This window comes from Silurus aristotelis (genome assembly GCF_946808225.1).
Source record: "Silurus aristotelis genome assembly, chromosome: 11".
NCBI classification, from domain to species: Eukaryota; Metazoa; Chordata; class Actinopteri; order Siluriformes; family Siluridae; genus Silurus; species Silurus aristotelis.
The window spans coordinates 11,757,382-11,782,345 of record NC_139584.1 but is presented as its reverse complement, the minus strand read 5'-3'; the positions used below and the strand labels follow the sequence as shown (position 1 = coordinate 11,782,345).

At 37.3% G+C, this 24,964-nt stretch overlaps 1 protein-coding gene across 2 annotated transcripts in view; it reads left to right on the top strand.

Moving 5' to 3' along the window:
- Positions 1–24,964, top strand: part of faf1 (Fas (TNFRSF6) associated factor 1) — a 69,897-nt gene that overhangs the window by 10,385 nt on the left and 34,548 nt on the right. For both annotated transcript variants that reach the window (XM_083553806.1, XM_083553805.1), the window contains exons 3-7: positions 152–198; positions 6,653–6,888; positions 12,041–12,132; positions 12,336–12,427; positions 23,713–23,818. In XM_083553806.1, coding sequence (XP_083409932.1) covers positions 152–198; positions 6,653–6,888; positions 12,041–12,132; positions 12,336–12,427; positions 23,713–23,818 — 573 coding nt within the window. The remainder of the gene's footprint in view (positions 1–151; positions 199–6,652; positions 6,889–12,040; positions 12,133–12,335; positions 12,428–23,712; positions 23,819–24,964) is intronic.

The following is a 24,964-nucleotide window of genomic DNA, read 5'->3' as shown; positions in this document are numbered from 1 at the left end:
TATTTATTTATTTTTTTTTATATATTTTATTAGAAATGTTCTAACAACAAATATTTCACATTAAAGTCTGGTTATAAATAGTGACATTTTTATTTTGTATGTTTGTCTGTAAATCTGCTTTAATTGTTGTCAATCTTTTTTTCCCTTACAGGCAGCCATTAACGGTGTGATACCTCAAGAAAATGGCATCTTGCAAAGGTACCTGTTACAAACATCATTTTCCGAATTTAATCCTAAAGAAAGTTTTGTTGATTATTCTTTATTACATGATTTTATTACATTACACAGCTAGAGTGAAAAGAGTGTAAAGCCTGTTTATGAAGGCAGTGCATGAGCATCTACAATGCATTCAGGAAGTATTCAGACCCCCTTCACTTTTTTAAAAATTATTTTATGTTGCAGCCTGATATAACATTTCGTTTAAATTTATATATTTTTTCTAATTATTCTACAATCAGTACCCTATACTGACAAAGTGAAAACAGAATTCTAGAAATGTCTATTAATTTGTTAAAATAAAAAATAAAAACTGAAAAATCGCATGTACATAAGTATCCAGACCCTTTACTCAGTACTTTGTTGAAACACCTTTAGTAGCAGTTACAGCCTCGAGTTTTTTTTTATGTTTGCGTATGACACAACAAGCTTTGCACACCTGGATTGCCATTATTCATGGCAAATCCTCTCAGGCTGGGTCAGTTTGGCTGGGGATCGTCGGTAAACACTTTTAAACCGAGGCCAAACAGTTCAATCTTGGTTTCCTCAGACCAGAGAATCTTGTTCCTCACAGTTCGAGAGTCCTTCAGGTGCTTTTTTTTTTTTTTTTTTTTTGCAAACTCCATCTGGGCTTCCATGGTCTAACCTCTCTGCCATGAAGCCCAGAACAATGGAGGGCTGTAGTGATGGTTGTCTTTCTGAAACTTTGTCTCCAGAGCTCAGTCAGAGTGACCAATGGGTTCAAATCAAATCAAATAAATACATACATATATATATATATATATATATATATATATATATATATGTGTGTGTATGTATTTATTTGATTTGATATATAAATTCACTAGAATTCTGTTTTTACTTTGTAATTATGGGGTACTAAGTATAGAATAATGAGAATTTATTTTTTAAAGGATTGTAGTATCAGGCTACAAAATAAGATTAGAAAATAAGAAAAAAGTGAAGGGGGTCTGAATACTTTCTGAACCCACTGTACATGCAAGAAATGGCACATTTCATTTAATGTAACCAGATGGAGTGACTCACCATGAAAATAAATGGTTACTATTTGAATGCATGAGAAATGAAATTGTCCTTTTCTTAATAATGGCAGCCGGAATTTTTTTTTTCTTGTTTACTTTTAATAATGTCCAGCTGTGGGCGTTGAATGAAAGTTAAGCAGCCGCCTCATGGTGTTCTCTATAATCAGCGCACACACCGTACGTTTCTCTAGTGACTGGAGTAGACCCTCTGTGCTGTTATCTGTAACGATGATCTGAAGCAGGAGTGCCGTTAGTACTCCACATTAGTTTCTTTGTTAAGTCTCAAAAACGTTTGAATCACATGTAGGAGTACAAGCACAGCAGATATTTGAAGTAAGTGAATAAACGCCTAAGCGATAGGGAAGAGAAAATATGTTAGCCTTGATCCACTTTCTCTTTCAGAGTTCTCATCTTTAACATTTCAGCACTAAAATAAAGGGAAATCTCAATGGCAGCTTTGCTGTGGGCACTTATGTGATGGTTAGTTGATAATCTCGGTAATGGTGGGGAACGAAAAACAATGTGGCCAGCCTTTTATCAGACTTTGACCTGATGTAGTCAGCTAAGGGCTTTAATGGAGCAGTCACACACTATACTGCGCTGCTTTTCCTTGAATATGTCATCTATAAACGCATAGAACTCATGGTTGCATTTAAATATTAGCTCCCTCCTGCTTCCTTCTTTGAATAATGACTGCTGGGGGGTTAAACCACAAGTTGAGGCCTTTGACAATGGAGATGTTAAACTTGGCTCTGTCAGTTACTCGACAAGATGATTGCAATTTCTTCCTTTGCCTCTGAAAGGTTACACGAGCACCGTCATGAACAATTGAACTGCTGACACCAAGCAATGCGACAAACTCGTTCTTAGACGTTCTGAAAGTTTGTTTTGCATTTCTTATGAGGCTAAAAGAGTATTCCCATACAGTTTTGTTTTAGAAGAGAAATAGACAACAGCAGTAACAAACGGGAATTGAAACTATTGCTGACAAAAGCAGCCTGTGTGAAGGCCTTGTGTCCTCAGCCCGTGTCTCTCTCCAACGGCTAGCGCTCATGAATGCAGCTGAGACTTAAGAACAGATATATTCAAGCAGTACAAACTCTGTCTGACAGTTTAATTTGTGTGTCGTGTGTGTGTGTGTGTGTGTGTGTGTGAGTGAGTGAAAGAGGGAGAGAGAAAGAAAGAAAGAGAGAGAGAGAGAGAGAGAGAGAGAGAGGGGGGGAGGCTGTGTAAAAGCTCTGGGCACTGGGACATGTTTTTTCTTTAAGGCCCATAATTATGAATGGAGTCTGGCAGCACGACGTCCAGCCATCTCTTTTAGTTGGAGGCTGGCACAGTGCTGCAGGCTGGAGGGTGGCATGGCTCGCTGATGTGACCCCATTGAGGCGCACGTTGCCAGCTGGCTCCAGACTCCGAGCTTTGAGGCCTATGCATCCCCTGCCAACTTTTGCCTGGGTGGAGGCTGCCATCTAGGTGCAAACAATGGAACAACAGTTTCTGAATTTTTTTATAATTATTATTTTTTTTTTTTTTATAAACCTATTCAACGGCTATTTGTTTATTTAAGGAGGTGACCTCTTTCGTCCCAGGATGATCCCGGTTAGCTAACACGCACATTTCAAACAGGTGGGAGCCGGCTTATACACAGTGATATTGTAACAGTTTATTTATTCTTTCGATTAAAAATGTCAAAAACTACTGCTGTCGGAAATGTAAGTGTTTAAATTTTATCAAAGCAAAACACAACGTGATGCTCGGACTTCAGCAGTGGGGACAGAAGGCTGATTGGCAACTCGAGGATATGATCTAAAACACATTATGAATTAGAATTTCTTATTTGTTCTTGACCACACACACTGCTCAGGTGGAGCATCCAAACCCTCTCACACAAGCACTGTTCCACAGCAACAAGAATCACATGAAATAATTATGTATGTAATCAATTTTGATGGAATACAATTAATTTGGTGTACGCTACATTAAATGAGTTATATGCTAGATTCACCGTTCACCTTTGTCCGGCTGATCGGTTTATCACCACTTCAGTTCGAACACCGACAAGGAGCTCGGGAGATCACCACACTCGGTTTATTGAACATCGGGAGCTGAAACTCCTACATTAGACCCTCTCACAACTCCCACACACATTCTTCTTTCTCACGATTCCAAATTCTTGCGCTATTACTTTTTCAGAACTTATTTAAAGTTGTAGCACATCAACCTTAAATTTCACTTTATACAGTTGAATAGAATTCAGTTAGTAATGTGATTTTTATTATTCGCGTGGACATACACACTCACCGGGACTTGCAAGTGCAATGCGCACTAATAACCTCCACGGTTGCCATAGCAACAAACCAACAGAGAACGTTTTTAACAGGATGCTCCAACACTCACCAAACAAACACAAGATAAACATCATCCACATTGTATGACTGAATTTCTCTAACTTTTCTGCACTTTTCAGGAGGTAATTGTAGACAGTCAGACTACGATCATTCTTTAGCGGATAATAATACACGCCTGCAGACGGTACTTCAGGTAAACGTTTAATGTTCTGAGTGAAAAGTTATCGCATCAATGCCCGGTAAAAGGTATCATCTATTTTTTTAGCTTTTATAAATATCTGTTCTGTTTTTCATAAATTGAAAAAGTATGCGTTAGTCATTTTGCTGTGACAGCTCGCGCTTTAAAAATGGCGCCTATGCTTTAGGACCAGACATGCGCAGTATCATCTTACTTGAAATGGTCTATGGGGTGAAAAGTTTGTATAATTGTAATCTTTTTAAACCTAGAGTGGGCAGTTGAGTAGAGGACATTTAAAGATTGTTTACACACCACAAATCTGTTTATTGATAGAAGAAAACACACTTTTAGATTAAGTTTTTGTATTGAATGACGAATGAGATGAGAATGTATGAGAATGCCTGAATGATTGACTTTGCTTGATGTAAATGAGGTTCTAACTATGAACTAGCTGAAGTTTTTCTTATGATCCTGAAAATGGGATTAGTGCAGTCATGTGTGTGGTTTGCTATTATTTTGCTACTAAGGTAAGAATGAGGTATGCATTTCATTCAAACATTTACGGTTAAATATTTATAACTAATTATATATGCATTATATGTCCAAACTGACAAAAAGAAAAAATTTGAGAAGAATGAATGACGTACGTTTCTGCTCTGAGATGGCTGTCACATACTAGATAATCGAGCCTTTATCTCTGATTCAATTCCATCGTATTTTGAAATAATGGTTTTGTCTGTTTTGTTCCGTTCTAGTTCTGCTTTTCTCAGTTTCCGAATCGGAGTCATGAGTATCAATAGTCAGCGACAAGATCCTTATCTCATTGTTACCTTTTTTTTCCCCCAAAATAAATAAATATGATTTCTGTGCACTACAGACTATTACCCACATTGCAGCTTAAACACCTTGACACTTGAGCATGTATGTGCTAAGTGTTTGTGTGCAAGTGTGATGTTCAACTAAAGCACAGGGTGCTTGATGTAGGGCTCGGCAAGGTGTTGGAAACATTCTTTTGAGAATGTGGTTCATGTTGACATGACTATATCACATCACTGCTGCAGATTTGTCACACCGGCAGCTTAAACCATGCACGTGGCTGGTTGGAGCCAAAAATTCATTTTGTTGCTGCTAGATTCTGACCTTAATATTTACGTTACAGCAGAAATGGAGATTCATCAGACCCGGTGATGTTTTTCCAGTCTTAAGCTTCCAGTTTTAGTGAGCATGCACCCACTGTAGTTTCAGTTTTCAGTTCTGAGCAGAAATGAACGGAAACTGATGTGGCCTTCTTCTCTTGTTGCCCATCCACCTCCAGGTTGTTTATTGTCAGATGCTTTTCTACTCACCATGGTTATCGAGTGTTTTTTTTTTTTTTTAAGCATAGCCTTTCAGCCCAAACCAGTCTGGCTGTTCCCCATTGCCCACAGAAATGCTGCTGGATGTTTTTTGTATTGTACACCACTCTGTGTGGACTATAGAGGATTCTGCATTACAACTAACAATCTATTAAATTACGTTTGTGTGGGGAAAATGCCTTTAATGGAACTTCTGTACAGTAATACAGTCATTTTGTTGGGGAGAATTCAGGCTAATATGAAGCTTTGCGTGGGCTGCAAATGGTACGGTATGGCAATTGCTACAGTATAATAAATCTTGCCCTTTGATCAAATTATTAGTTATAGATCAAATCGTAATATAATTTGAGCCATGGAATGTGTTCTGAGTTTAGTTTAGAAGCATTTATTATACACTGCTTTGAGCGTATAAATGCTGACGCTTTTTTTTTGGCTGTACGCTTGAAAATGTTTGGGGGAAATCAAATAGTGCTTCAGATTTCCGTTTTAATACGACTGTTCTATAGATGATAAATTCGGAGCATTTTGTCAGCACCAGGAGTTGAGTCAGGAAATGATGTTAAATATTAAGATATGGACAGTTACACTTTAGACTCAGTTATTCGGTTATTACAGCACGTGTTATTGTGTTGGCGAGAAAAAAAATGTAATGACCGTTATTATTTTAACGGAAAAGACTGTTGTTGTGGGTTTATTATTTTTGTGCTCTGGCTGCCCCAGGACCCTAACGTTTTTAACCTTTGGTATTATAATAAGGTGGAATAAATCCATTCTTTGTGCGCAGCTCCTGGCACCCTGCTCCTTTTCTCAGTGCGATATGTGCTGACCCTAGAAGAGAAGAGTAGAGCTTTTGTCCTGCCCGCTGCCACAGAAAAGACATTATTTACTGCTACAGGGGGATGGGGGCTTGGGGGAATTCTACCATCAGCCACCGAGAGAGCAAGAGAGAGGCAGAAAAAGCTGTTTTGTGTCTCCAGACACAAGCAGTATGAATAGAAAGGAGTTTTAAAAAAAAGCAGAGAAAGAGGTTTCCTCTATGCTAAACAATTGAGCTTCTGTTGAGCCCAACACATATTATCTCTGCAGTAAAGGTTGTTTACATTGACTTTGGATACTGTTTGGATAGTTGCGCTGCTGCCATTGTGAAGTTGGGATCAGAGGCAGAGTGGTTTTCTGCTGTCCTGTACTGTTTGAATACCACCTCGCTTGTTTCTGGTTGTCCGTTAGTGATGTTTCTGCCAGCGCAAACACCAAAACAAATCTCTCTTGCTGTATGTAATAGATTTAGAGAAATATTTCTATTAGAAAAAACTAATACATCTGATGTCTATCATTTTCTTTTCATACACTGTATTAAATGTTTTTTTCTTGCTGCTTAACTGACTCATTAAAAAATTACATGAATGAGCTATTATTAAAAAAAATGGATAATGAGTATATTAGATATTAATAGGCTATATTTTTAGGTCTCTGTTTATGGACACTGTTCTGTATGAATTGTGTCTTCTGCAGCAATTTCAGCAGTGAGGGCTCTCAGACAAGCCCGATAGGAGCTGACAGCCAGTCAGCAGCAACGGAACCTTCAGCCATGTCGTCCCCATCCTCACCGCCGTCATCTTCTTCCTCTGCCTTCTGCCCTGTTCTTCCCTCCCGGCAAATTGTAGAGCGACAGCCACGCATGATCAACTTCCGCGTAGAGTACCGCACACGCTCTGTAGATGTGGTGTTAGAGGATACTTGCACAGTGGGTGAGTATGGAAATATGCGTGCGTGCACACACACACACACACACACACACACACACACACACACACAGTAATATTGTGTGTGTGTGTGTGTGTATCTATCTGTCTGTCTGTCTGTCTGTCTGTCTGTCTGTCTGTCTGTCTGTCTGTCTGTCTGTCTATCTATCTATCTATCTATCTATCTATCTATCTATCTATCTATCTATCTATCTCTCTCTCTCTCTCTCTCTCTCTCTCTCTCTCTCTCTCTCTCTCTCTCTCTCTCTCTCTCTCTCTCTCTCTCTCTCTCTCTCTCTCTCTCTATCTATCTATCTATCTATCTATATATACACAATCCTTAACAAATCTTAAGACTGGGGAAACATTCCAAGTATTCACATTTTGTGCTGGTGCATTGTAAGAAATTTTTGGGGAACGAATGGGGAACGAATAAAAATAAATCTCTTATTTTAACCAGGTTGTAAGAACTGCTTCAAAATGTCAAAAGAAGAAAAAGGGGCAAGAAACAAAAAAACTGAGATTTGCACTTGAAAACTGCATTTAAAATCAAACACGCTGTTAATCAGCTGATCAAAAGATTAAGACCACAGCCCAAAAATACCCAAAACAGACCTAAAAGTGTCAAACAAGAACTCCGTAGTGAGTTATTCATAACTTTAAACATTTGTTTCGGCATGCTTGATGCAACTGTTTCCAGGAGGGTGGTGGAAACGTTGCTCCATGTGGTGAAGATGGCTTCACAAAGGGCATCCACATTTTAAAAATGACGTCTGTTTTTGAAAACTACCCGTGCCATCCATCCCCAAACATTCTCAAGGGGATTTAGATCAGGGGAACACGCAAGATGGTCCAGAAGTGCAATGTTTTTTGTCCTGGAAGAAGTTTCCTTGTCAAGCTTGTCAACAGTTGTCCTGTTGAAAGGCAGAGTCATTACCATACAGACGAGGGCCCTCAGTCAAGGGGGATTCCTGAGAAAAAGCACCTCATGACGGAGCCTCCTCCACTGTGCCGTGTAGAAAACAGTGCGATCTCCTCGTCATGCCAGTATCATTGGAAGACATCAGGACCACCCCAGGTTAAATTTATAAATTCTAGAATAAAACTTTCTTCCATCTTTCAATGTCCTATGTTTGGTGTTCCCTTGCAAATTCCAAATGGGCAAGTTTGTGGTGTGGGTGGAGACGTGGCTTTCAAAGACGTGTTTTTGGTCCTTAAGCCCTTCTCTCTCAGATACCATCTTATGGTTATTGGGCTGTGGTCAGTATCAGTAAGGGTCTTAATTTGGGTCCAGTATCTGCCTGTGTCTTCACGGAGAGCCCGTCCGATCTTCCGGCTCAGTGCAGGTGAAATTTTTTTGGGCCTACCAGAAATTTACTCTTACTGTCTCCAACATCGGCAGCAATGGCCCATTGCGGCTCAACAATCCTGCCACGTTCCAAAACAAAAAGCTTTTTTGCTTTTGCTATCAGGAGATCATGACAGTGGGATTGTCTGAAGGACATAGATATTAAAGCCATATTTTGCATAGATTTGAACCTTTAAAGGCAATGGTTTTAAACTTTTAATCAGCCTGTTTGAGTTTAAATGCAGTTTTCAAAAAATTGCGTACTCTATTTTTTGTCTCTTGCTCTTGTTTCATCGTTTGACATTTTGAAGCAGTTCTTACAACCTGGTTATAATCCACCAGCTTAAAATATACTTGCAAATACTTGGAATGCTTCCTCAGTCTTAAGATTTTGTTCAGGAGTGTATACACACACACACACACACACACACACACGCGTGCACATGCACACACACACACACACGAGCGCAAACGCACACACACACACACACATAGTCATCAAAAAGCAATAATAAGGACGTGAGGGTAAATTAATGTATATTAGAATACCAGAGCTAAATCTGGAATGTGATTGGATGCTGATGGCCTCTTAAGTAACTAAATATTTACCACAAATCCACTCTGTAGTTCTGTAGTCTGCTGGAATGTAGGGGAAAACATTTTTTTCCCATGAGTTTCAGTGGAGCAAATAAGCAAAAAAGCTGATGTTCACGCCATCACTGTTTCTCATGAGAAGTTTATTAAGGGTTCTTTAATTCTTTGGTTCTTCAGGGATAGTATGTCCAAAGTACTCCCTTTAGCTTATTTTTGTCTCTGTTTGGAGTTCTGTATGTTCTTCAGGGTCTCTGGGTTGTTTCTCCCTCAAGGAAACACGCTCTGTAACAGAACCTAAAGGCCTGGTGTTCGACTCGAAATTCTACCTGCAGCTTCGATTTCAAACCCGATTCAATTATTTATTACAAAATACTCTCGAATAGATTTTTAAGAATGGGTTGTATATTTTACTTTTCTAAAATTTGTTTAATAAATTGTCATAAAAAAAAATAAAAAAAATAATTTCTTATTTCTAAGCTTTTCAATAATATAAAAGCCCCGTGTTTGTTTTTGTTGCCCACGCACCCTGTAATACTTTCATATTCCTATCAAGGGCTTCCTGCACTTACAATGAATTTTACTTCTCAGAAATCACACAAATACAATGTGGTTTTTCTGAGTAGTCTCAGCTCTAGGGTCCTGATGATCGTATAGAATACGAATCTGCCTTACAAACACTTATTTCAGTAACCGACTCTTCTGCCCCTTATATTATCGATTACTGTTAACTGAATAATGTTAATGCTCGTCATGTTGCTGGTTATTAAATACAAAGAGAGGCTGGTGAGGGGTCTTTTTATTGTAATATGTTTCACGGACACTTCGCAACATGACATGAAGAAGCTACTAGACACTGACACACTGACGTATTAATATAGGTCATTATACACTTTATACGATTTATATTGTATCATTTATTTCAGGGTGGTAAAACTTCAGGGCAGTTAATGTTGTGAACCATGTCGGTACTTTTATAGATTATATTAATCAGTGAGAGAATTATATCGCAGTCTTAAAGTTAGGATTCTCTTTTTATATCGTGAACCTGGTGGTGAACAAACATTTTCTCCATCCAGTGTTTACTGATCGATAGTCCACTTTACCCCGGCAAATCCAGCAAAAAAGTTTACTTTTTTATCTAGAAGTCCTGAAAGAACAGTAATGTAATGCACAGTGGAATATGTCTATTGCAGCTGATTCGACAAGAAGAAAATTCTTAGAGGTGTCTTTTTTTGCGTGTTTATTTCCATGAAATCGGAGCTGCTCAGTCATTCTGCTACTGATGTTGGTCAGACAGTTTTCATTTCAAGTAAATGTGTTGATCGATGGTTGTAAAATCTTTGTCTTCGTTTTACACGCGGTGCATTTAATAAATGTTAAAGGGCAAATTTACCCTGAAACCATGTAAAATAATTGAAAAAATTGAAATATTTGCTATGTGCTTAGCAATTCAGCCTCTATGTTGTTGTTGTTTTTTTTTTTTTTGCTAGTGCATTTATTGCCTTTAATAGGAAAAAAAAAAATAATCTAGCTACAATTCAGACATATGGGATAATGGTTTGAGACTTAGACAGTTAGAAGTCTGTGAAATAATAATCATGATGGTTCGAAGAAGTGAGACCAAAGGATTAAAACAACCGCTGCATTACTCTCTTTAGGGTGATAGGAGGCAAGAGATAAGGCTGTATTTGATTTAGCATGTAAAAATGTGTCGGTCAGAATGAGATTATTTTTTATCCTTGCTGCATTCGACATAGTTTCTTTTATTAGTTGTTAGTTGCGACTAGTGATCTATATTTTCCTCCAAAATATGCAAACCCGCAGGTGATTGAGAGAATGCTTCCCATCTTAAAGCTATATATATATATATATATATATATATATATATATATATATATATATATATATATATATATATATATATATATATATATATATATATATATATATATATATACATATACATATATATATATATATATATACATATACATATACATACACGCACGCAAGTAATATTATTATGTGTGTGTGTGTGTGTGTGTGTGTGTGTGTGTGTGTGTGTGTGTGTGTGTGTGTGTGTGTGTGTGTGTGTGTGTGTGTGTGTGTGTGTGTGTGTGTGTGTGTATGTGTATATACACACACACATACAATTATATTGAAGATCTATCACTCCAACCTATGTACATGAGATATCTCATCTAGGTTTGGTTCTCCTAGTTCAATTAAATGGAAAAATTTCATTCTACCTCATTCCACATACTATAGTGTGCCTCCAACTTCATGGTACCAGTTTCGGGAAGAACCACATGGCTGGAAAAGTCGGGTGTCCCAATAACTGTCTCCATATAGTGCATTTCTTTCTCTTTTAGCTAACAGCTTAGGTGCTTTTTGGCACTTAATGACAGACTGTGTTATTGTTGGCCGGATTTTAGAAAAATATTTTGGCGCTTTTTTTTTTTTTTTTTTTTGCTTACTTCTAAGGAAAGAATTAAATAATAGGATGTGGCTGATAAAAATCAAACAAGTTGATAGACCTGCGGGTAAGATTTAATTTAAAATCAAAGGAGAAAAAGGTTCTTTTAGGTGCCGTGGTGCTGTTTTCTTTTTTATTTCCTAACCGGCAGCCAACACTTAACAAACTATATAGTGATTTTGATGTGGCAAGGAATTATGTCTGTATGGCGATTGATCTGAGGGAAATGGTTGCATTTACTGGAAGTATGACTCATGTACAGGCAAGAAGTGCTCTTTTGTTCACTTTTGTTCACTTTTGTCCATCCATGTTGACTCCATAAAAACCTGGAATGAAATCCTAGATAAGAAGACTACCTCCTATATATATATATATATATATATATATATATATATATATATATATATATATATATATATATATATATATATATATATATATACTTATAAATTATAATATAATATAATAATAGACTAGAATAGAATAATATAATAACTAATAATTAAAATTGAATATTTCTGCACATAAGCTGAAAAAGAAACCGATTATATTGTACATTATAACTAGTATGTATGGTTAGTCATACAATTATTTTATTTTCACACCTTGTATTAAATGGTGTTACATTAATAAAAAAAAAAAATTATGGTTGCTTCTGCCCTCTTCTGGTTGCGCTGTGTAATTCATCATGAATTTGAGTAATTTGACATGTATTTCTTCTTCTTTCTTTTTTTTCCCAGGAGAAATCAAAACCTTTTTGGAGACAGAGCTTCAGGTTCCTGTGTCTAAAATGCAGTTGAAAGGTTGGAAGAGTGCAGATGTGTCAGACAGTGTGAGTTTCTTCAAAATAAAGTTGTGGTCAGAATCGGACAACTTTAAGCCCATTTATTTAGCTGAGCTTAAGCCTTATTTAAATACTGATTGATCCTACTCTTCACGCATTACAGCATGGATTTTCCTTGTTTAATCTTAGTGAGTTTTGCTCTTTTTTTTTTTTTTTTTTTTTTTTTTTTTTTTTTTTTTTTGTTCTTTTAGACGGTACTGAGGACTTTACACCTGCCCAAGAACAACAGCCTCTATGTATTGACCCCAGACATCGCTCCCTCTGCCAGCAGCAGCCAGAGCGGGTATGTATGTGTGGGTGACTGGCATTTTATTACAGATGAGTCAGACACAAATGAAAGAGTGGGAATTTTTAGAGACACCGTTAGGACTTCAAACCACAGCTCTCCCGCTGTTTTGTGCGATTATGGAACTTTGTTATGTAAAGTAATATAAATGTAGCAGGAGTGTAACACTGAAAATATACACTCAGTTATCTGCCTAAAACATATCATGTAATAACTATAACTGGACAATAAATCACTGATGTGATCAAATACTGTACTTTTTAATAATAATAATAAAAAAAATCAACCCCAGTTTTAGCAAATGGGAGTATTTACATTAAATTATGGCATTAATTATATAATACATTGGACAAAAACAAAACAATTGTGAATGAATGTTGAATTGGCATGTATTTATATTGAAACATATTGCGACAACAACAGCAAACCCCCCCCCCCCCTGCTTTTCCAAAGGTCAATACTAAATCATGTACTGTACATGCATGATTATTTGTTATCGTACTTTTAATGGGACAGAAATAAAAAAATAAATCTACATAAAATTAAGTAATCAATCAAAATGTTTGTTAAAATCTACAGCCAGCTTTTCTAGCTCAGGATATTTCTTGTTTGCAGTTCTTTTTTTTTTTTTGCACCATAGACTTTGTGTAGGTAGCTACAGTATTCTTTAACCCTGCCATATGTTTTCAGACGGCTCTGCCAGTGGACTTTATCACCCAATATCTGGCAGCACTATATCTATTTTAATAAATCATCCAGATTTGGTACTATATGTCATATTATACAACAAACACAATCAGAGAGAAAAAAAATCTTTAGTCCTTCACTATAACAGTCTTTTTATTAAAGGCAAAGGAATGGAAATCTATTGATGAAGTCGAGTTTGAACAGAAAGGGCTTTTGAAATTGATTGACAAATCTATAGAACGCAGTTAGCTACCTATAATATTATATTATATATATTTCATGATATTCTGCATTAATACGATGCATGGTATATGATTGCTTTGGTCGTCTGTTGCTTTTGAGAGACACTGTGATTACAGGAAGTGCTGCATTGAAAGCAGTCCAAACTGATATGTTGTTCTACACTTTATGGACAAACATATGGACACCTGGCAATAAGATTTGTTTATTCTTTTTGAATACCCCATTCAGCATTCAGTCCCCATTTGCCGTTACTTTAATCTCCACTTCTAGGGAAGATTTAAATTTTAGAGTGTATCTATGGAGGTTTTTGCTTATTTAGCTATAAAAGCATTAGTGAAGTCAGGTTCTGATATAGAGTGAGGAGCCCTGAAGTGCGGTCAAAGTTCAAATGCATCCCAAAAGTGCTCAATAGTGTGGAGGTCAGAGCTCCATAGTACGCCACTCAATATATTAAACTCTGAGCCACGTAAACCATATCTTCATGAAGCTCGCTATGTACAGGGACATTGTCGTAATGTTTGGATCTCATAGTTTTAAGAACAGGACAAGTTTTTTTAATTTTAAGAGACATCCTATACAATTTTGTGCCTCCAGCTTCATTGTAAATGTTTGGTAAAGAGGAACAAAAGTGGCTTGAAAAGTCAGGTGTTCCAATACTTTTGTCCATACTATGTGTTTTAAGGTAGAAATGAATGACCATGAATTAGTTATTAATAGTAGCAGTCAAGTAGTACCTTTAACTCCTTTCATTCACGGTAAATGATTTTTCTATTGTTCAAAAGCAGGTAATTGTATGTAGCTGAAATTGTTAGAATGGCGTTAGAATGTATCAAATTGGGTGCCTTTATAATCAAGTGATGTTGAATGGCACTTCATGTAACACTAGATGGCACTGCACGCGCAAGGAACTGGGAACTTGTATAAGCAGTAACTTCTCGGGTAACTTCTCCACTAATCCTTGTTTTGTTTTCGATGCTAAAAGTGTAACACAGATAAGCTGAAGTCATGCTGGTTTTGTCAAAGAAGACAGACAGTTGTGTTGGAAAATTACACGAAAATCTGTGTAGTAATTATCAGTCATGTAGTGAACGTTGTATTGACATACACTGCACAATCTCCGTCCGACACAGAAAAGACCCAGCAGTTTATTTCTAATTAAACTGTCTGGGAGAAAAACCTAAAAATTGCCTTAAAAACTTATGTAGATATTTGTAGGCGTGTTATTATTAGGGAAAAAAAGATATGTTAAATATATATTCTCTTACACAAAGCCCCATGTTAACGATGTTGAAATGTTTTTCTTTGTTAAATAAGATAACAGTTTAATATCGGTTTGTTATAAGGCGTAGATTACATGGAAAATCTCTGCGAAATTCGCAGTTACTATAGAAACGACAATGTGTTAGAAAATAGCTTATAAACAGCTCAACATCTGAAATTCTGTAACTGTGGTAAATATACAGTATTATATTCTATACTTAATATTTTTAAATGATCAAATATACAACTCAAATTATTGTTTAGAATCACAGGTGTTCATACATTTCAATATTGCTTTGTATTTATGGATTTGAAATCGTATTATATTTATTTCAGTTATTATTTTTTGGAAACTTGTTTACAGTCGTTAAACACAACATAGCGAGTAGTGTTTTTAACCCTCTGGCTGCTTAAAGGGGAACGAGCAGCCGTGTGAGAAGGACATCAGATTTTTTTGTTCTGTGTTTGTGAGTGTCTGTTGAATTATCCGTGTTGATTAGAGCTGCTGTTAGTCCCAGCGGGAGACAGTCAGCGATGTAGCGACATGCGACTGTGTGTAAACCAGCGTCTCTGTCGACTTGTGTGGACACTGTACTCCGACGTGTGAACAGACACGAGAGGAAAAATTAATGCGCTCGAACATAACATATTGATAATCGTGCACTGTTCAAAACGTCAACGAGTCACATTTGCGTATTCTCCCCCTCTTGTCAGGTGTTAAACATTTCATTAGATCCTGATGTTGTTGTAACTTCAATCAAAATTTGAGTGTTGCTGTGCTTGAATTGTAGTCTGTGTTGCTGGACTGTTGTTAAATCAAGACGTTAAGACATTTATATTTACATAATGGAATGTGTTTGGAGGTTTCGATTTTTAGATCGAAATTGAGTAAAGGCTGACCTCAGCATACCATGACATTCATTTTTTTATGCATAAAAATCTACAGTAGATCTTTAGAGGTCTAATAATCTGTGGTATTTATACTTTATTATTTTAGCGTGAAAGGGCTGATTACGCATGCAAAAAGTTACAAAAGCACCAGAACTATTGTTATCGTAAGGACTAACAAAGCCCACAATTGGTCAGATGGTTTTGGTTGAGCTTATGGACTGCTGCTTATATAACGGATAACTCGTGCAATTTGTGAAACTACTATATATAAACAAAAGTCAGACCAAAAAAATCATCAGAGTGATGATATTCTGAACTAAAATAACAAAAAAAAAAAGGCATTTTGTTATTAAACTATGAAGCTATACATTAATTTTCAGTTTTGTTTCTGGTTAGCTAAAGATAACTGTCAAAGAAAGCAATTTAAAATGATCCTGGATGCCACATAACACTGTGTAACATTGTTACATATTGTGGTCCAGGGAATTGCTTTTGCTTTAAAAATGCAGAAAATTGCTACTTAAATCTTGCTTTTTGTGATCTGGTTTTTTTTTTTTTTTTTTTTTTTTTTTAAGTGTGTCTATTCTTGTTTAGAAAGTGTGAATATAGCTCTCTTTTAGTTCACATAAAGTCAGAAAAACCAACATACACTATATGCACAAAAGGGACTATATGGGACACTTGACTTTTCCAACCATGTGTGTTTCCCCCCCAAAACAGTTAACACACAATTGGCGGGACACAGTTGTATAAGAGGGATGCCAGCTATATTGTTTTCTGACTTTTGTGAACACCGAGTCACAAATTCACCCGTGTCTTGAATCAAAATATTGACGTCCTCGTTTGAAAAGCAAATTTTAGCGGAATAATATATATTCAATATTTTTCTGATCTAAGCAACCAGTAAATAACATTTCTAACTCAAACATTTTGAACATTATGTAATTTTGTATGGAAAACTGCTGTGGTTTTGCTTGAAACCCTGCAGTTAGCCAGAGAACTGTTCATCCTTTAGAGTGTTCTTTATATTTTTGACTAATCTCACGTTGAATAGCCCACTTTCCAGTGACCACAACCTCTTCAGCCTCAGCACTTCATTATCTCCTAAAAACTATTTTTGTGGAGTCAGGGTGGGATCCCAGATACATGGAGAGAACAGGTGTGTATGTATGTATGCGTGTGCCTGTGCTCATGGGACTTATATGTGTAAGTGGCCCTGTTGTTACCAGTAAGCGTGTTGCCTTGTGGTGTAATAAGGAGAGGACCTCCAACCGAGTGAGCAGGCAAGCTGTTAGCTGCCATTATAAATAACTGTCACACCCGGATAGAGAGAAGGTGAGATGGTCCTCTGGAGCTGTGAAAGAGCTTTGCTCCTGTGGCCACACCAGACCAACATCTGCAGCTGTGAGTACTAACCAGTTATGACCGGAGCATCTGTGATGAGTCATGGTTGTTAAGCAGTGGCGGGCCATGCATTTGTTACCTGGGCCTTCAGTGGGGCCTTACCCGACTTAATCCACCTCTTAATACCACCATCACGTCACAATTATAGAAACCATCAATGCAATACAAAAACACAATATAACAATGCGAGGTGTTACAGAGAGAGAGAGAGGCATTTCACATATGGAGGGTGAAAACAATTTTACTAAAGCAAGAAACCCAGTTAACACAACTCCAAACTGATACACTACAACCACAACTGTGTCACATACATCATCTGGAGCAGTTCAGAATAAATTTTTGTCTAATAACATGACAAAAACATACAAATGTAAATAAAATACAACCTACTGAACAGACATGCATAGTCATAATGTGCACCGCTCCTCAGAGGCTGTAAACCAGTGGTACTGCTCGTATTCACTGGTCTGGAAGTGGTGAACAAACCCTTTCCCCTGGCTGAGACAAGCTAACTAGCTTCGGGGTTAGCCGACCTCCTCACGATGTCTAGCTTTTCTTCAAAATGTATTTTTAGGTATGTCCGAGACCAAATCAAAATCTCTTTCTCCGTAGGTGTAAAAAAAGTCCTGTGAGGCGAATATGAAATCTGATTGGTTAAAGAAACAGACTCATTGATAATATTCTCTATGGTAAAAGGGCCATCAGTCGAGGCTTTGAAGGCCCTGGGCTGATTAGATTGACATGGTAGCACATAGATTTTAGCCTCTAACATCCACATACACATACTGGAAGCAGCGCAGCCAAGAGAATTTCTACGAAATGAAGAGAATATAATGTTGGGAATAAATAAATACAATTTCATGTAACAAATATTAGAATTTATGTTGTAAATGTAGGTCAGTGCTTCTGATAGTGTTTAGGCCAACAGAGAAGGCTTTGCTGGCCCTGACCGCCCGCCACTGGTGTTAAGATGTGCTGGGCTGTATTGCTCACATGGCTGCAACATTGATCATATACTTCTTGCTGTCATAACATCAGCTTCATAATAGCATTGCAGCATCCAAGTGTGTGCAGGAGTATGCATGTGTGATCTGCCAAACGCATGATTCTTATCTGTTAGTCTGTAAAGTGAGCAGGTGTAATAAACATGGCAAGGAGCAACAATGTTTTAGTTATTGAACATTTGTCTCTTGGTAGTAAATTGCTTTTTTTTACAAGACAACCACTGCAGTTTTGGGTAAATGTGTTGATGCTTTTCTATTTGAAAAGCTCCTTTCTGCTTCAGCTACCGTCAATAGATGAGTAAGAGCTCCCTTTCATGTAAAAATATCACCCCAAATGCATTTATTGCACAATTAAATTTACATGCCATTGTGCACAATTTACTTACTTTATTTGCTTATTTTATTAAATGCATTAGCCTGCACTATCTTCATAACAATATGAGTGATAGAGCTGCATGTACACCTCTATCATCTGCACGTTTCCCCCCTACTTCTGACCTTTTTTTTCCGAATTGGGCTCCTGAGTGTCTTTTTTTTTTGTCATCATCTACTTAAGCACAGTAACTATTTACATTAACTTTTTTTTTTTTTTTTTTTACTGTCCACCACTGGTCTCCACACCCTTTATCCATACCTACTAATGGCTGAATGAGAATATAGCACACTCCAGAATCTAGTGAAACATCTTCCCAGAAGAGAGGAAGCTATTATAAGAGCAAATAGGGTCTAAATGTGGAATTGGATATTCAGAAAAACACATACCGTTCTTATAGTCAGGTGTCCAAAAAGTTTTGTTCATTGTAGTATATTTATAGTATACATATAGTGTATATATATATGTTAATCTATTCTTTTATTCAAAAACCTGGCATACATTTAAACTGCTATTATGGTGTCCATTCCATAAAATACTGATAATAATGCTCCTTTCAGTGTAGTTAGTTTTCACAGTGTGTCATAAAGATTTTTTCTAAACACACATTAGTTCTTCCTCCCCTTCCTGGGTGTCTTGGCCATGGGCAGCAGATGGCGCAGCTGGAGCTTAAACCCAAATCCTGCATGTTGACTGCCTTTCCTCACTACCTGGCAGTGTTTCAGATAATACCTTGTACACAGGAATCCCTCAAAAAGTCACGTCCTTCAAAAAATTGTTGATTAGTTCGAATATGTTTGCTAATGTGAAATTTCTTGCACCTGCAGCGTTAAGTGTTTGGTGTCGGTTGCATCAACAATTGCATCCACAGTAACGGGATGCAAATTAGCCGTTACTCTTTCAGCTTGTTTAGAGTTCATCATCACAAACGGCGTCTCGCTGTTATAATTGGGTTGCAGGCTGTGAAAATGGGACATTACTTAACAAATAAAAGCCACTGTAGGCAATTACCGCAAAGCACATTTTGGTTCGCCGTCACCAAACAGATTAATCAAACATATCCGCGCATCTCTGAGCCTGCTCATTTCTCTCCCTTGTTTGAATGCAAATAAAGTGCCGGCTGCGAGACTTTCAGGAGAGACTCTGTCCAAGGTAGTTACAGAAATCCAGTGGAGAGCCAGGCATAATGAACACACCCGCCCGTGCTAACACGTGCCTCCCTTTTCTCATATCGGAAAAACGGCGCATTATGCAAAGCGTTAATCTCCAGCATAAATAATCGAGCCTGCTGAATAATTTACAGCAAATCATCTATTTCTGTTGCTTCCAGATGATGTGTGTGTCTAAGGTTATTTTCATTTGAACTTCAGCTTTTTCAAATACAATTCAGTCTTTGAACATTTGCTGTTTATCTACATTTTTAAACTCTGATCTCTGCTGAAATGCACAAATCTGGTGGCCTGGCACATAACAAATGGTCTAATAACATTTAGCATGTGGGCTCCTTGCAGTGTAACACTGTTTAGACGTTTTGTTGCAAATATATGCAATAAATAATTGTATATTTACCCGATTGTTTTTAGAGACTGAGTGCATTTTGTGTTTTAGTTAAAGAAATGAGCGGCAGGATTTACTCAGGTTTATTCCTGTGTGTTGAAGTGTAGATGCTGACCGTGGCTCGGCTCATCTGCAAATAAAATGTGTTAAGACTGCTCCTCATTTACACCAAGGTTTGTTTTATGTCTATACCAGCCAGTGACATTTTATTTCCAGCGTGGTCTGGGAGCTTTGTCTGTGGCAGTAAGGGCTAAGAGTGTGTCGTGTGATGGTAGTGGGGGGTTTTAGGACCAGGTGCTGGTGGGAGCTCTGAGGGCTGAACTTTGTTAAGCCTGAACAGATTAACCTGCCTCTTGAGCTTTTGGGAGGAGACAACATATTGTCCTCTATAACTAATTATAGCATGGCAGTGGAAAATAGTTCTGACAGACTGATAGGTATCTGCTGTTTTCTTGTATCAGGACACCTGTAATATAGATTCATGACTCATGTATTAACTAGAAAATAGACTGCAATCCTGTCCTGCAATTGCTATTATCACCAAAACCATTTTTTTTTAAACATAAAGTCTCTGTAGTTCATACAGAATGTTGCTACAAAAACATGTAAAAAAAAAAAAAAAAAAACACAACCCGCACACAAATGTATCGTCTTTTTTTTTTTTTTTTTTTTTTTTTTTTCCTTCATGTGCATCTATTTTCAACATATCTTTATTTTGCCCAGTATGGAATAATAGACTTGTTTTCGTTGTTAAGCATTTTAATTCACAGTAATCATAGTTCACTTAATGATTGGAATATAGAATACAGATACTATGCTGCTATGCAATGCTTTTTGAATTAAAACCTATCCACATCCTAATTACAGTCTATGTATTATATATCAGCCATAGCTGCAAATTTGATGTTTGAAGTCCTAAATCTTCGCATCAAACTTGTTGTTCCTGTGAAGGTCATGCTTTAAAAAATGGAAATCGGGTTTAGATAAAACCTGAAGAGTATTTTTGTATGTAGAAATAGATGACGAAAGCAAAGTGTGAGTAAATACTGGGACTTAGTTTGAGCTGGGAAAGCTTGCTTTCTCTCTGAAATAGTTCATATAAAAAATACAGTATAAAATGTAGGATTAGGATGTGGGTAAATAAAGCCTTGACTGTGGTATGCAGGTCAATAAATGTATTTGTTGTATTAGTAAAAATCATATATATATATTAGTGCTACCAAAATTAACTAGTTAATGCAAATTTAACGGCACAAATTTTATTAATGTGCAATGTAGTGCGTATTTGTTTGACCATTTTTTAAATAAATAAAAATAAATAAATAAATAAATGAAGTGAAATTAAAACCTTTCAACACAACACATTAATTTACATCCTTTTTTCTTTACTTAGATTAAAACTGTCCGTGTGGAAACGTAGCAAAAGTTCCGTTTGGTGTCCTGTTGAATGATGTCATTTAAAACACCAAAATTACTTTAAAACTTTTACAGGAATTTTGTCTTCGTGTTCTATATTGAGTCTGGTTTCAGTAATACCAAACACATTTGCATAAAGCATCCATGTTTGTCCATGCTATTGTTGATTAAAGTATTAATTTAAAGTACATTTAGAACAGAAAAAAAATTTGATTAATGATGAGTTAACTCATGACAATCATGCGATTAATCATATATGATTGCGATATAACCAAATATGCGATTAATCATACGTGCGTACATATATATATATATATATATATATATATATATATATATATATATATATATATATATATATATATTATATTATATATTATATACACACACACACATGTACCTTGGTTTTTAAGTCACAGCTCAGTTAAATCGTTATACGGTTGAGAAGAAATGCAAAAAAATTTAATTTTTGTCGTTTATTATTAACATTTGTGATCAACTTTTAATCAGTTTACATTTTTAAAACAATAGAGATAAAATGCAAAAAAAAAAAAAAAAAAGCCATAGAGCTTGCATTAGTCGCTAGTTACTTCCTGGTTAGCGGCTAACTCTAGCTCTATGGTTTCTTTAGCATTTTTATGCATGTGCATGAAAATCTTATTTTCGGTACAGAGTGAGTAGGCACAGTTACACTGGACTCACTCTAGTTTTTTTTTGTTTAGTTTTTTTTTTAATTATTATATATTTCTGGCATTGTTGTGTATGGTTTCAAGTTTAATAATAATTCATAGAAATAAAAAAAATAAAAAATGCACTCAAAGTGCAAGGCAGAAACTAAACAATATTGCGGTCCACCACCTAATACGTTCCTGAGGGAATTCAGATGTTTTGCATGTAAAAAGGATATATTTATATATATAAATTACATACACACATATCCTATGCATCTATATGTGCATAGATTTTGCATACAAATAATTGAACTGCGTATAACAAAATAAAATGACATTCAATATATATATTTTTTCTTAATTTGTACTAAATGCTGGTCTAATATATCTATCTATCTATCTATCTATCTATCTATCTATCTATCTATCTATCTATCTATCTATCTATCTATCTATCTATCTATCTATCTATCTATCTATCTATCTATCTATCTATCTATCTATCTATCTATCTATCTATCTATCTATCTATCTATCTATCTATCTATCTATCTATCTACCTACCTACCTACCTACCTACCTACCTACCTACCTACCTACCTACCTACCTACCTACCTACCTACCTACCTACCTACCTACCTACCTACCTACCTACCTACCTACCTACCTACCTACCTACCTACCTACCTACCTACCTACCTACCTACCTACCTACCTACCTACCTACCTACCTACCTACCTACCTACCTACCTACCTACCTACCTACCTACCTACCTACCTACCTACCTACCTCCCTCCCTCCCTCCCTCCCTCCCTCCCTCTCTCCCTCCCTACCTCTCTCCCCCCCCCTCTCTCTCTCTCTCTCTCTCTCCCCCCCCCCCCCCTCTCTCTCTCTCTCTCCTCCCCCCCCCCCCCCCTCTCTCTCCCCATCTAGGTATTACTTTAGTTTTTCATCTTTGTCTAAAAAGGCTCTGGCCTTGTTTTTACTCCACAGCCTGTGCATCATCGCATATGCATTTCTTCCTCCGATTGTGCCAATTTCCAATCTTCCCTGCTAGCTACAACAAACATTACATTTACATATTGATTCCACAGTTTTAGTCAATGTAAATATGCTGTCATTACAGTAAATGTGAGCCTCTGTTAACATAAGCGTGTCCAAAGCTCCTCAGATTAAGACAGCGGTTGCATAATTAATGTGTGTGCCACACATTAATTCCCGACTCTCCTCTTGCTTGCGGCTTGCGTTTGAACCGTGATTAGCTGGCCACCACGTCTCTAAGATGTTGATTCATATTCATGCGCACAAGCAGGCCGTTTGCTCCAAATGCTACTTGACCTCCAACGCTCGTGATTAACCAAGAGCTTTCCTGTCACCTCTTTCGAAGCCAGCTAGCTGTCCCTCATGAATCTATGACTCACTTTCTAGCCCTCTGGCTCTTTCTGAGGTGTTTAGGCCTCTTAACACAGATCAATATAATTGAGCGGTCCTCCAGATGGCCCTGGTGATAGGGGTGTGTTGGCAGACATTTCCCCCTAGCTCTTTACCTCCCTGCTGAGCTGGGGCTGACAGGCCGCAGGTATCCGTGGTTGAGGTGGCGAGAGCTGCAAGGTACCTAGGGCGTGTCTGAGCACACAGGCTCTTGAGAGACAGAAGTAAGCTCTCCTCACGGCAGGGAGAAAAAGTATGCGAGCCCTGACTCGTCCCTCTGCTTGACTCAATCTCACTTTCACTGTTTTTTTTTTCCCCTTGTTGTTCCCCTCTGCTGTGCAGTGTCCAGCAGGAGTCGTTAAATCAGAACTACCTGCTGATTGTCAGCCACCGGGAAGCACAGAGGGAGTACAACCTCAATTTCCCTGGCAGCAGAACCATCCAGGAGGTGAGAGAACCACACACACACACACACAACACACTGATTTGTAGATCACACTGAATTTTAAGGAATAATGGCGTAATGAATATATAATAATATAATGTGTTTTATTATCATATATTTGCACACAGATAAACAAGTATCAAATGGACAGTAATGCACAACTTCTTTTACATATTAAATTGGACTTCCCATGTAATAAAACTCTTACATTCACTACATGATTCTAGTTTGGTTTGGCATTTCTGAACAGTATGTCTGCCTGCCATGTGGATAAGACTGAGCAGATTCTCTCCTGGTCAGATTTTTCTCTCCAGTCTGTCCACATATCTACGATCTGCCTAAATAGTCCAAAGCTGTTTGATCACAGGACAAATTGGCCTATAGGAGAGACATTTGCGGGGAATGTGTTTGTGGAGTAGGGCTGCAACCGAGATGCTTAATTTCTCTATGTGAAATTAAACAGTGGATTTGGAAGCAGATGAAATATTCATCAATATGTCGGAGCACTCCAGTTCTGTGTTTGCCTTTCACTCATCACTGTGGCTGCTATTGCCAGAGCGGCTACTTAGAGAAGGAGGTGGATTCGCACCACAAAACCCCCCATTCCCAATGCCTAATCAACTCCCTTCCCTCTCACATTGGATCTGTATGGACAACAGTCTTTCATAGTCTTCATTTAACAGACTGCAGCAAAGTATTTCAAGTTGGTGTGTGAGGAACACAAAACCCAACTGCCTCCATTCCAAATACACAACCCCACCCTCGGCTCCCTCGCATTCTCCCCAGCCTGCCCCAGTAACCTGCATGCCGCGCTTAGCCGGTGCCTCCATTAATTATTCTCAGCAGGTAGCACGCTCTACGTCAAGTGTAACAAGCTCCCCACAGATCAACCGGCCTGTTTTAGCCCCCTCCTGTGCAAGGGGAGTCGCGTTGGGCCTACACACTGCGGCCAGAAAGAAACACACATTTGTGATGTTCATTTCTTTTTGTAAACTTCATTCGAGACAGATTTGGGGTTTGTATTTCTGTCGGATTGGCAAAAAATAATTAACTATAACATGCTGGATGACCAATGTGATTTTGAAAAACAACATTTCAAAGCAACTTTTTAAAATTAAATTCGATCATTTCTTTCATTTGAATTGATGT